Raw genomic sequence first — 13,438 nt, 5'->3', positions numbered from 1 at the left:
ACCCAAAACACACTATTGCAAGCAGTAAAGACTTCCTTTCAATTTTCCATTTTGGGTCTCATATATATATATAATAAGGGGGGGGGGAAGATCTCAGGATCAGCACCTCAAACCCTTAAAGTACAGGCTTTCAAACTTTCTGACCACAAACCACAGTAAGAAATACATTTTTCGGGGCGCCTGGGTGGCTCAGTCGTTAGGCGTCTGCCTTTGACTCGGGTCATGGTCCCAGGGTCCTGGGATCGAGCCCCGCATCCGGCTCCCTGCTCAGCGGGAAGCCTGCTTTTCCCTCTGCCACTCCCCCTGCTTGTGTTCCCTCTCTCGCTGTCTCTTTCTCTGTCAAATAAATAAATAAAATCTTTTTAAAAAATACATTTTTCATTGTGATCCAGTACATATATACATATAATCACACACATAAGTTTCACAAAATACTACCCTTACTACGTATGATCACTCTAATATTTTCTATTATCTTTCTTCTCTCTGCTCCCCCTCTAACCCCTTTCCCTCCATGCCCTCCTCCCTAATCATTGAAAGAATCTAAAAGAATCTCAGTCTTGTCATCATACCACCCTACTGGAGCCCCAGAAAGCCAGATTCTTTCCAGGATGCAAAGCCCAGCAGGTAGAAAAAGAGGGACCCTGGAAGAAGGAAATTCTGATAGGTGCTGAGGAGAGTCTTTCTTTCTTCTGGTCCAAAAAAGAATACGGTATCCATTTTCTCTCAGAGACAGTATTATTGCTGGGGGGCAAAGTTGTACTGCTGGAATAAAGAACACTGGAGGTAAAAAAAAAAAAAAAAAAAAAAAGTCTGCGAACTTACCCAACATATATGACAATGATCCTATAAGAAAATTCTTCCTAGGTTCCAAAGTTTTTAAAACATAAAATAGTTCTATGTCGGGAAGAGGGGTGCTATTTATACCATGTCTTCTGTTCGAGGCCGCTAAACCACTGCCTCTGGGTCAAATCCAGCCTGCAGCCACCAAACAATAGTTTTTACATTTTTAAATTGTTGAAAAAAGTCAAAAGAATATTTTATGGCACATGAAAAGTACATAAAATTCAAATTCCAGTATCTATAAAGTTTTATTAGAACACAGTCACACTGATTCATTTATGTACTGTTTATAATGCTTTTGTGTTAAAACTGGCAGAGCTGATACTTGCAAAAGAGATTGCCTAAAATATTTACTATCTGGCCCTTTACAAAAAAACTTTGTGAACTCCTTAGTATTTGAAAGCATTCAACATTCATTCACAAATATTGGTTAAACACCTTTTATGTGTCAGATGCTGGGGAAACTACAGTGAATAAGTCAGATATGGTTCCCAACTCGTAAGTATTCACAGAAGGCAAGTGAAAACAAAAGCTCCTAGGAATAAAAAGCATTTGGTTTGTTGTAGGAACCAATATGGCAAAAGATGAGACTGGAGAAAGGCTGTATCAAGCAATGCCTTTAAGGTCACTGTAAGGGTCAGACATTCTTCTAATATTTTACTGTATATTCAGTTGTTTATAGAATTAACCCCTTTTTCACAATGTAGGGATAAATGTCTACTGATGAAGAATCACAAAGTCTGAATTAGAACTATTATTACAGTTCACCTGAACCTAGCATTCTACTGCTCTCCTTAAAAAAAAATCACTGCATTGATTAAAAATATATGGAATAATAATTCAAAGTTTAAAAAGTTTCGAGTGAATATGTGAATGGGCTTGTGTTTATGTATGTAGCCTTTGATCCTCACTGTACTTTTGTCAGGTAGATATTATTAACTCCACTTCACAGATGAAGAAATTAAGGTTATGGAATTTTCCCAAGTTCAAATGGTTTATCACACCATGGTTAAAAAAAAAAGGCCCAACACCCATGTTTTCTCCCTACAGAATGTCTGCTCTTTCTACTATACCAGTCCAAGAGCTGCATAATTAATTACTTTCACTGAATTTGAGATGAAGGACTTTCTTACCACTATTTGTTTTTGAGAAAATCATTCTTTCTAACCAACAGCTACATTTTTTTTTTGAGATGTTGTATTCAAAGTTTTCAGGTACACAATAAGCCTATCCATTTCTTTTTAAGAAATAATAAGTAAGATAAATATGGGGTGACTAAGAAAATCTGAGGGAAGACTGGTTAAGTGTAGGCAAGCTTTAGAATACTGAGAATGTTCAAAGCTAGAAGGGGTCTTGGAGAGTCTCTCTAGTTTAGGTTGATGTAACAGCCTCCTCCTCTCACCTCTTCACTCCTACATACCTCCAATATATCCTCCAGATAGCTGCCCAAGTGATTTTAACATATAACCCAGATTTAGCTCCTCCTTAAAACTCTTTGCTTTCCCACTGCCCTTTGGATTTTATTCTAACTCCTTCCCACATTAGATCAAAGCCCTGCATGATCTGGTCCCTGTCTATCTCTCCAGTCCCAGGTCTGCATTCACTTCTTCAAGCAGGCAGGCAGGCATTTATTGAGCTTCTACTTTGTGCCAGAAACTGCTATCCCCAGAGGATACTGGGATAAAGGTGACACACCCCTCTTAGAGCTTACACTCCCGTAGTGGAAAGTGCACACAATAAATAGGTAGATAAGCTAAGTAACTAGAGATTTGTGGTATGGATGTGAAGCCAATAGCTGTCCTGTGAGTACCCTGTTTGCTTCTGTCAGAACTCATATGACGATCTGTAATTATTTTATTCACTTGGCTACTGACTTTAAGACTGTAAGCTCCATAAGCGCATAATCATATCTGTCTTGTTCACTGCTGCATCCCAAGCACTTAGCAGTGTCTAGCATGTAGTTCAACATTTGTTAATAAATGAATACTTATTTCATCCTCTGTAATTTAAAGATGAGTAAAGATGAGGTCTTAGTGATTGCCGAGGTCAAAGAAGAGTAAATAGCAAAGTAGGACTCTGAATGAGACTCTTAAGTTTTAGTCCAAGACATTATTATATCACATTTAAAATACTGATCACAAAACTTGAATGATTATGTTTTCAAAGCTTTTAGCTGTTAACCAAAAACAGCCCTGAGAATCTTTCAAGACTTTACTTTTACATGAACAATTTTATTTATTTTTATTTTTTTAAAGATTTTATTTATTTATTTGACAGAGAGAAACACAGCGAGAGAGGGAACACAAACAGGGGGAGTGGGAGAGTGAGAAGTAGGCTTCCCACCGAACAGGGAGCCCGATGCGGGGCTCAATCCCAGGACCCTGGGATCATGACCTGAGCCGAAGGCAGACGCTTAACAACTGAGCCACCCAGGCGCCCCTACATGAAAAATTTCAAAACACTTAAGTTTTAAGTGAAATTGTCTAAGAAAACATTTTAAATTCCAATAAATAGAAATGAAAATTTACTCCAATGTTTCCTTTTAATGCATGCTACAACAATGAGACCTTAAAGAACTCTGTAAAAAAAAAAAAAAAAAAAAAAAATTTTATCTGAATGTTCTAGATATTTCCTGGCTCCTTTTTGGCACTCTATATTGATATTTTCTTTGGCTAAATCATTTAGTAAGAATATTATTTCACATAAACTGATACGTAATTTACCAGCAAATTTAAAAATATCTCCCAAGAACTGAATCTATATTTTTAAATGTTTTATACACTACATTCTTAATAACGAGACTTAAAGATAGGTTACAAATGAGTATGTGTATGCAATATCTACTATGAACCAGCTACTGTGTTATATGGCGTATTACTTCATTAAATACATCTTGGTTTACAAATCTAAAAAATTAATCTAAGAGTTTTAGAAACTTGCCAAGATCTCATAATTTACCCATGCCCCCTCCTCTTAAAATAATGCTTTGGAAGAAGCTTGATATATCACGTATAATCATAAAGAAGTGAAGATCATGTATAATCTAAAGATGAGAAGATCATGTATAATCATAAAGATGTGAAGGCCAACAGATTTTTCCTAATAAAGGTTTCTTTCTGTAAAATATATATTGTAAAGTTACTAATCATAAGTAGGAAAACTCCTTCTTCAAAGTTTTATATATGGATAGGCTTACTTTTATTACAATATGTAAAGATGGTTCATTTTTTTAAATGTTTTAAAAAGCAACCACTCCCTAATGGGAACTTCTAATAATTATCTGATTGCTTTACATTTATTTCCTTCAGCAAATTCGAGAATAAAATGATGCCCAATGTGACTATAGCTACTAAGAAAATAGTCAACCAAAGAAAAAAGTGCTTATATCTAGTCCAAAAGAACGGTATTGAAAAGGTTTAGGATTCAGACATGAATAACATCTACCAAGTCAAAAAAGTTTCTAAATCTACTTCTATACAACAGTATAATTAATTTACTGTGAGGAAAATGTCTTATGTAGATTTCAGAGAATGTAATCTGGATGGCCAGTATGAGCAATAATTGCGATTACTGTAATCTGACCATTATTTAAACAAACAACATAATGAGCCACAAGTGCTCAGAATTCTTTAACTTCACAATGAAGTCATATTCATCATAGTGTCTCTACCCTCATAAAAGAATACTACATGTGCTCATCTTTTCTATGTACTCTTATTTTTCCAAATCTGTGTCTTTATTTTCATTCATGCTTATAGCCTACATCTATATCTGTCTGTAGAATTTTAGTTATGAAAATGCTTCCTATTTTCTTCTGGTTTGATATTTCTTTACCAATTTTATTTAGTAGTGCTACCATCCTACTTTAATCTTCAAACTGCTCTTCTATCCTATACTCTACATATATATACATTTGGGACATCCACCAATATCTGCATCTCTCTTAGTTTTAATTACTTTTCCTCTGATTTAACTCCCTCAAATGAGATTGTTTTACTTCTTCAAGCAATTATAAACATCTTCTCATCACATAAACCTCTTCCCCAGATTTAGTCAAAATTCCTTCATCTCCACTTGCCTTCCATCCATGGTCAAGTTTACTGGCGAATGCTCTCTGTGTTCGTGGATCCTATTTTGTGCCTTTTCTTTATTAAGATGAAAATCCCTCTCAACCACTGCCAAGACATTTTTTCCCCTATTATTAGGATCTATGTCCTCCAGCAAGCCTTTCCTAAATCATGAAAATCTGAACTCTTCAAAATTACAATCTAATTTTCTTTAGCACCTTTGTGTATACTTAATTTATCCACAGAATCCAGAAGAGAGAAGAGCTCAGCCAGGGCAGGTCCATGTTCTTTTAGGACCAGTTTTCCCTGTATTCTGTACCTAAGTACACATTCTCTATTATAGATTAAATAATGAGCACATTTTTCAGTACACGTATTTTTCACTGCACAGGTTTACTTTGCAGCTTCCATCTCAGAGAACTGAGTAGAGAGAATAAGGGATTGTTGAACTAGGCCACTATTTCTTAGGAGTTTAGAACCCATCAGTTGATCACTGAATTAATTAATGGATCACAATAAAAAATTCTTTCAGTGAAACAGCATATAAAAATAAAAGTCTTGGGCGCCTGGGTGGCTCAGTTGGTTAAGCGACTGCCTTCGGCTCAGGTCATGATCCTGGAGTCCCGGGATCGAGTCCCGCATCGGGCTCCCTGCTCGGCAGGGAGTCTGCTTCTCCCTCTGACCCTCCTCCCTCTCATGCTCTCTGTCTCTCATTCTCTCTGTCTCAAATAAATAAATAAAATCTTTAAAAAATAAATAAATAAATAAATAAATAAATAAAAGTCTTACACACAGTAAGAGTTCACAAAACTTCTATTTCTGATATATATACATATTTATGTATATGGGAACTGAGTTATGATGCAATGTGTATTTCTTACTATGGGTTACGATCAAAAAAGCTGAAAGCCACAGAACTTAAAGATCTCTAAAATGCCTTCTAAACCTGTGTGATTCAGGTTATATTAAAGGATTTAATCTAAGGATCAGAAACACAGCATTTAAAAAAAAATGAACAGAACTTAAGGATACACTAAACTCTAACCTTAAGATTATAAAATCAAAAAGCTTTTAGAGGAGGAAAAAAGTTCAGAAATAATCTAATCCAAGTTTATTGCTTTAATACATAAAAGAAAAACCCTCAGTCCAGAAATGAAAAAAATTCGCTTCATTCATTCACTAAACATTTCCTCAGCCCCTACTGTGTGCCAGGTTCTATGACTGGGTCTGTAGATGAAGAGAAGATGTCTTAAGAGCTCATAGTCTAACATGTACACAGGTAAATAAACATTTGCAGTAATTACTAGAATCAAGGTCATTTAGAAGAATAGAAAGCAACTAACTCAATCTGGGTTGGGTGGCAGAAAAACTGTTTCTAAAAAGGTGATACTTCTCAGTCTTAAAAATAAGGAGTGAGCCACGTAAAGGAGGAAGAACTAACCTATACAAAGGTACCATACTGATATACAATAAAGGACAACACATTAAAAAAAACTGCAAGTCAGGTTTGTATAGCTGGAATATAGGACTCACACTAAGGAGAAGCCCAGCAGAATACCTAGTATTTATGTGATATTTAATCTTCAAAGCACTCTCTGAGGTAGTCACTATTAATATCCCCATTTTATAGATGATAAAACTGAAGCACAAAAGGTGAAGTGATTTGCCCAAGGTTAAACCATGAAGCCAGGATGTAAACCAGGGAAGTCTAACTCCAGAGCCCATCTTCTTAGCCACTATACCAAGAGGTTAGAGAACACCAGCAGGAACCAAATGATAAAGCACCATTCTAAGGACATGCTTTTCTAAGACTTTAGATTTTATGCTCTAAAGGTGACTCACAGTGAAATGTTTAAAGCAGAAGTGACATGTTTAGATTTATTTTTTAATGAGGTCAATCTGGAAGTCATAATGTGGACAGACTGGAAGAGGAAGTAGTGTCAGGGACCTAGTCTTAACTAGAAAAGTACTGTAATAATTCAGGTAAGAAAAATGATAGGTGAGCTGGACAGTGGCAGTGATGACACCAGAACCAAAGTCTATTGACCACTGTGATCACATTCTTGTCCAGTATCCATAAGAACCTCCAAATTTTTTCCTTTAAGTCCCCCATTCTAACAGTTTTTAAAAATCCAACCTCAGAAACAATGCATTCCCTTTAGACCCTTCGTTAAACAAAATGTGACTACTAGATGCATTTGGGTATATGAAAGTGACTAACAGAAATCCAGTTGGAGGACAGAAAGTCAATTGCTATCTATTTTCTTACCTTCTTGACTTCTCCTTCTTCTTTCTCTATACATTATTCCTGGAACTTTCATGTTCAGTAGTCAATTTGAAATCAGTGTTCTGCCTAGACGTGACTATTATAACCTAACAAAATTAAATCTACCACAGAGGAAGTCTGATATGGTCCCAGCTGTGTGGCAATAAATATATTCCCTGGTCTGGTCAAATTTTGGCTTAAACAGAGATGATGAATGAATAATAACAAAAGATAGACTTTTTGAAAACAGCAGAGTTCAAGAAAACTAGAATATTAAAAAGGGAGTAAGAGTGGGGTGCCTGGGTGGCTCAGTGGGTTAAGTGATAGACTCTTGATTTCGGCTCAGGTCATGAGATGGAGCCCAGTGCTGGGCACCACATAAGATTCTCTCTCTCCCCTCCCTCTGCCCCCCCCCGCATCAAAAAAAAGTTGGGGGGGGGGGGTAGTGTAAGAGCAATCTACAGTTGAAGCCATTTGATTCCAAAAGAATAACGCTACTCCCAAGTGTATGTGTGGTATTCCAGAAACCAACAAATGAAAGAACAATGGAAAAGACTATCTGGTCAATTCTCAAACATTCTAAATTGAATCTGTTTTCATTTAAACCATGTGTGAGCCCTCTTGAGCTACCTCTGATGCTAAGCAACAAGTGGGTTCCACAAGCAAGCTACAATACAGGAAAGTACAGAAGGAAAAAAGAATAAACAAAGAAGGCATAAAGTGGAAAGGGAAACATAATTAAAGGCAATGGAAGAAATTATAAGTTATAGAATATGGAATAAAAAGTGAAAGAGTACTAGTGACTCTAGTATCATTCACTGCTAACCTTACCTAACTTACTATCTAAGAGGAACCATGTAGGTCATGCAGGTTAAGTGGCAACATAAGAGAGCATGAAAAGACAAATATAACCACAGATTTTTGAGACACCGAAGATGAGAAATAAGAGTACACTACTTACAAAAGTAAAAGAGCAACAAAATAGTTTTAGAATCTAAAGAACTTTAGAGATTATTAAAATCTCATTTGGTTTAGTTATGCTTTATTTCTCATGAAACAGTAGAACCCAAAAGGTGAAGATGTCAGTAGTACCAGAGATGTGTATGTATGGAGAGGTGTGTTACAAAGACAGTATGAGGCTGATTTGCATACTTTCTGTGGGAGTGATTTCAGAATTTTTCCTTTCAATGGTGTAATGCTACTTATACTTTTTCACTTTAATTCTTATCCTGGCTGAGTTCACTTCCTTAAAACCAGAGTTCAAAACAAGGTAAGCACTTATTAATTATGGTCAAATTTTAACCTTAAAAAGGGCAAGGGTCTGTGATAGAGCACAGAATATTAATTAGTATAGCCTAAACGAGTCTAATGATAACCAAAAACCAGCCAATGATTCTCCAGAAAATTATGTAATTAGGAAATCACTTTAAAACTTTCCTCAAATTAAAAATTATCTAAAAAGAAAAAGAAATAATATCCTTTAAAAAAACATGATTTTATACTTTGAAACCTTTCAGGGACATGTAAGAGTGCACATAGTTCTTCCACATGAAACTTAGAAAACTTTCCTGCACCACGTTAATCTGTCTCTCCCTCTTTCTCTCTCTCACACACACAACCCTGCTGCCACCACACAGTCCAGACAATGATTTTAACAAGGGTAAAAGGAAATATCCTTAAAGATGATTATCACAGCAAAGAGACTACTGGATCAAAAGCAAATATAATTAAACCTGATACTTTGACCAATTATTCATCCTATTCAGGAATATACAGTCTTCATGGGCTCTCCATCATAGCAAAGCAATGGGTTTGGAGAGTTTATTCATAACTCAGCAAAACATTTTTATTAAAGTGCATTAAGATGAAATAACGTGTACACCTACAGTCTGTTTTTCTAATATAATCATTCGAATTTTAAAAGATAATGAAAAGATGAAAGCTCTCAATACAAAGTCACCTGAAGATCAATAGCATACCCTTGTAAAATTTGGATGACTGACTGTGGGAGTGGGAAGCAGGACCTTTTTACTAATATACTAATACTTTTAAAAATGAAGAGTTTAAAATAAGGCCTCTTAACCTCAACACTATTGACCTTTTGAGCCAGATAACTCTTTACTGTGTAAGGCTGTCCTGTGCATTACGGGATGATTAGCAGCAGCCATACCGTCCTCCAGAGTTGTGAAAACCAAAAATGTTCCCTGGGGGAGAGGTGCAGGGCAGGGAGCAAAAGACTTTTTTCTTATAAATAGAAAAAAATTCAACAAGAATTGGTGGGGGAGAAGTTTGATGTTCCAATACATTGTATTTGAATTTGCTCACAGACTACATTTAAGAAATTCCTGGGGGAGAGGTGCAGGGGCAGGGAGCAAAAGACTTTTTTCTTATAAACAGAAAAAAATTCAACAAGAACTGGTGGGGGAGAAGTTTGATGTTCCAATATATTGTATTTGAATTTGCTCCGGACTACATTTAAGAAATTCTGCCTGTAGAAAACAAAGCATTTAATAACTATCACTTATTAACCAAAGTTCAACCGAGTCCCAGAAGATTCACTGCACTGCCAATTCTCCCTCCAACCGCACATATACTCACTCACAGAAACATACACAGGAGCACATGAACACGCGCACACACACACACACACTATTGCCTAGCTGAAGTAAAGGAAATGCACATAATTACTTTATTTCCATTTCTTATTTCATCAAATACATGGACCAAACTGCTCCAGTTCCCACAGAAATCCAAACAAATTCTCAACTTATTCAGTGCAACTCAAATACCACAATAGCTGCATCATTCTAGGTAGGATAAACCTAAGTACTAGAGCAAGTATCAAACTCACAGTTTAACAAATGGTGAAGAAAGATACAAATTAGCCACAATGCTTTAAAAACAAACAAAAATAATCTAAGAAATACATTTGTGTTTTGAAACAAAATTTGAGGAAGGATAAGAAGAATGAAAAAATTCAAATACAAAAGAAATCTGTAGGCATTTGAGGATGAGGGCAAAACTCAAAAATGTTTCCCCTGGAATTACATTAAGAAATTACATACTTGGCCATATCCTACAGGAATAGTCTGCAAAAAGAGTCTCCAGTATACGTACCATGGGATGGAAACTGAAAAATCAAAGTCTGCAAAATACTAAAGAAAACAGTAAACATCCATCCTAAAAACCTGAAATACAACAGCTCTTTACTACCATTTTTCATTCGCTTAAAAAAAAAGAAATCAAATATCCAGGAACAAAAACTGACAACTTGAGAAATTTTTAAATTCTCATAAAAATAGCCATTCGCATGCTTCCAGCATGCCAGATTACATATTACATAGAAAAATCAATTAGGAAAAGAAATATAATAATCTTTTAGAGTGCATTTGATTCATAACAAAAGCCTTTTAAAAAATCAGATATTTTAAGTACTAAAAATCTTCATACATAAATATGGATTAAAGTCTTTAAGATGATTTCAATTATCTTCAATAGAATTATATTTTAGTTCAACTAGGATTTGAAAAAAAAAACTATGCAACAATATTTATTATCAGTTTTATGTAATTCTGCGTGCTACATATGTATATGCTCTATAGCAAGAAAATTACTGTATTTCAAAATTTTAGCCATTAATCTCCCGGCCCACGGAAAATAATCCTACAAAAAACTAATGCTCGATTCTCTTTACTTCTAAACCAAGCAGAGGAAGCTGTAAAATCTGTAGCGACAGCCTGCTTTTCCAGAAGTAATACCTTGAGACTGCTCAAGAATAACCCCCTTCACCAATTAGTGTGACTCAGGTGGGTTTGGGAGGGAATAATGTCCACAATTCCTTGGTCAGTAGCCATGATGCCCCTCCTCCTCAAGGGCAGGAGATCAGAGAAAGGGATATGAAAAAGAGGAGTTCACCAACCAGAACATACAGGAACACAGGAGAGAGAGTACTACCGGAAAAATAAAAACTACACAGTTAAGTCATGTCACAAAAGCAAGAGGTTTAATGTTATCAAGGTATTCATTCATTTCACAGACACCATTGTTTATCTTCCTCCCCAAACCGTGCACAAAAAGAACTGTCAGCATGCCTTAAGCATGTTCCTTCTTCCATTTAAACAGACATGATTCTTTGGTTAATCTCTGGCAATGATCGCCATTTCACAACACATTTAGCCCACCCGGAACTGATCAATACCACCACAGACATAAGACTAGACTTTATCCATTTATTAACCACAAGGAAATGTACCATTCAGCAAAATTCTATACATTACAAAAGATTCTATTAAAAGAGGGGGTTGGGAGGATGGACACACACACACACACACACACACACACCACAGAGGTACACAAAGAAAAGACTAACACCCTCTAATTTCCCTGTAGCAAACAAGATAAAGACATGGCCATGAAACCTGTCAATTCGTTCCCCCCCCCATAATTCTCTCTCACAACCTAGTAATTGAATATTTAATTTTATGATAAACAGATCCATTGCGACTTTAAAATTGTTTCATCTATCATACTAACTCTCCTATTATGTACATTTGCACACCTTTGAGCTAGGTTGTATTCATTTACAGAATTTCAAATACAAGACTAGACAGTTTTCCAACCACTGGTTGCAAGCATAGAACGTTCTCACAAAAATCAAAATTTCCAATATAAAAGGACCAAATTATTCTTCCAACGCTGGGCCAAAACCTATTTTATGACTATAATGTATTTGACAGTATGAACAATCTCAAATGGCTGCTCTAAACCAAAAACAATGCTTCAATACAACGCGTTTAAAATAAGTATTCCGTAGGTAAGCAAAATCTATGCCAGAAAAGAGCACATAAATGGTGGTTGAAAGCCAGCACATTACAAACACACAGCGGCATACCTCTTCTGCACTGGGTTATTGTTAATACTCCAACAACAACAACTACAACTATTTTTAACACTGCTGGACAGTAAAGTTGAAGAAAACGTAAGGGGAGACCCAGATGAAATTGCTGATATGATGCATTGTTTCTCACGGTCAAAATTAAGTAATAACTGGCTAGGTCTCTGTCGTGATAGTCACTGGTGAAGCACTAATTAAAAGACGATTAAAATAAAACACCCTTATTTTGGAGAATGCTACACTAAATGACATTTTGGAAAACGCCTTTCGGGTCTCAAACCTTTGCACAGATTGTCACTTGTGGTATTTGTGGCTTAACTGCAACCCGACCAGCGCTGTCATCCAATGTTACGGCCACAAACCATGACTTTCTCCCTTCCACAACCGAGCAGTCACTCTTATCAGTTCGCCAACCTAACTCAAAACGAGAAAAATTCATGGAGATTTCCAGATCACAATCAGACCTGGGGGGTCGCAGCCGAGGGGCTCCGGGTCGGGGAAAACGTCCCCCGGCTCCACTGGAGCTCGCCGACCCAACAACAACCGCGGCCGCCAGCAGCAGCGGCGGCTGCAGCAGCGGCAAGCAGCAGCCCCGCCGCGCCGCTCTCCATGCACCTACCTGAAGAACAAGAGATAAGAAAGACGGCAAACGCCAACTTTGCAGCAGCTCCCATTTTCCCGAGGCGCCGGGGAATCCGTAGGAAGTTCTCGCTAGATATCCAGTTCCCTGGGTCTTCCTCGGAGACAAACCTCCTGGTGTAAAATCAACCGTCATAAAACATATTCGGAAGCCCCGACCAAAAAAACGTTCACGGGGTTAAGAAAAAGAAAAAAAAAAGGGGGGGGGGGGGAAAAGAGAACAAAAAAAAAAAAAAAAAAAAAAAAAGGCACCACGGGGGAAAAACCGCCACACACACGCACAACACACAAAACCAAACAACGAAAAGCCAACAACAACAAAAGCGGGTTTAAATCACTGTCAAAATCACTGTCAGCTCCGCTCGCCTCTCGGGTCTCTCGGAACAAAACGCCAGGCTGAGGCGACGAGGAGGCGGCGGCGGTGGCGTCCGCTGCCGCCCGGACAGTCCGGGAACCGAGCTGGGTCCGACGTCCGGACCGACCTTCAACCCGGACACCCAAAGTCCACGGACCAGTGGCGGCTGAGCTCGGGGCCGTGCCGGCCGAGGCAGCTGTGGCGCAGGGAAGGAGCAGCGGGCGGCGGCGGCGGCAGCGGTGCAAGCGGCGGCCAAGTTCTGGTCCAGGCTCTGGCTCCGGCTCCGGGCTCCGGGCTCGGCCGCGTTTTCGGTCCCCTGGCCTCCGCCGGCCCCGCCCCCCTGACTTCCGGTTCCGGCCCAAAGCTGGAAGCCA

General features: G+C 37.8%; 1 protein-coding gene across 1 annotated transcript in view; it reads right to left on the bottom strand.

Moving 5' to 3' along the window:
* Positions 1-12,814, bottom strand: part of ACVR2A (activin A receptor type 2A) — a 79,893-nt gene extending 67,079 nt beyond the window's left edge. Inside the window, exon 1 of the mRNA XM_021702779.2 lies at positions 12,690-12,814. Within this exon, the coding sequence (XP_021558454.2) occupies positions 12,690-12,744 (55 nt within the window). The 5' untranslated portion in view covers positions 12,745-12,814. The remainder of the gene's footprint in view (positions 1-12,689) is intronic.
* Between the last annotated feature and the right edge of the window lie 624 nt (positions 12,815-13,438).

This window comes from Neomonachus schauinslandi, chromosome 3 (assembly GCF_002201575.2).
Source record: "Neomonachus schauinslandi chromosome 3, ASM220157v2, whole genome shotgun sequence".
Lineage (NCBI taxonomy): Eukaryota > Metazoa > Chordata > Mammalia > Carnivora > Phocidae > Neomonachus > Neomonachus schauinslandi.
The sequence above is the reverse complement of the archived record's forward strand: the minus strand, read 5'-3'. Positions and strand labels throughout refer to the sequence as shown.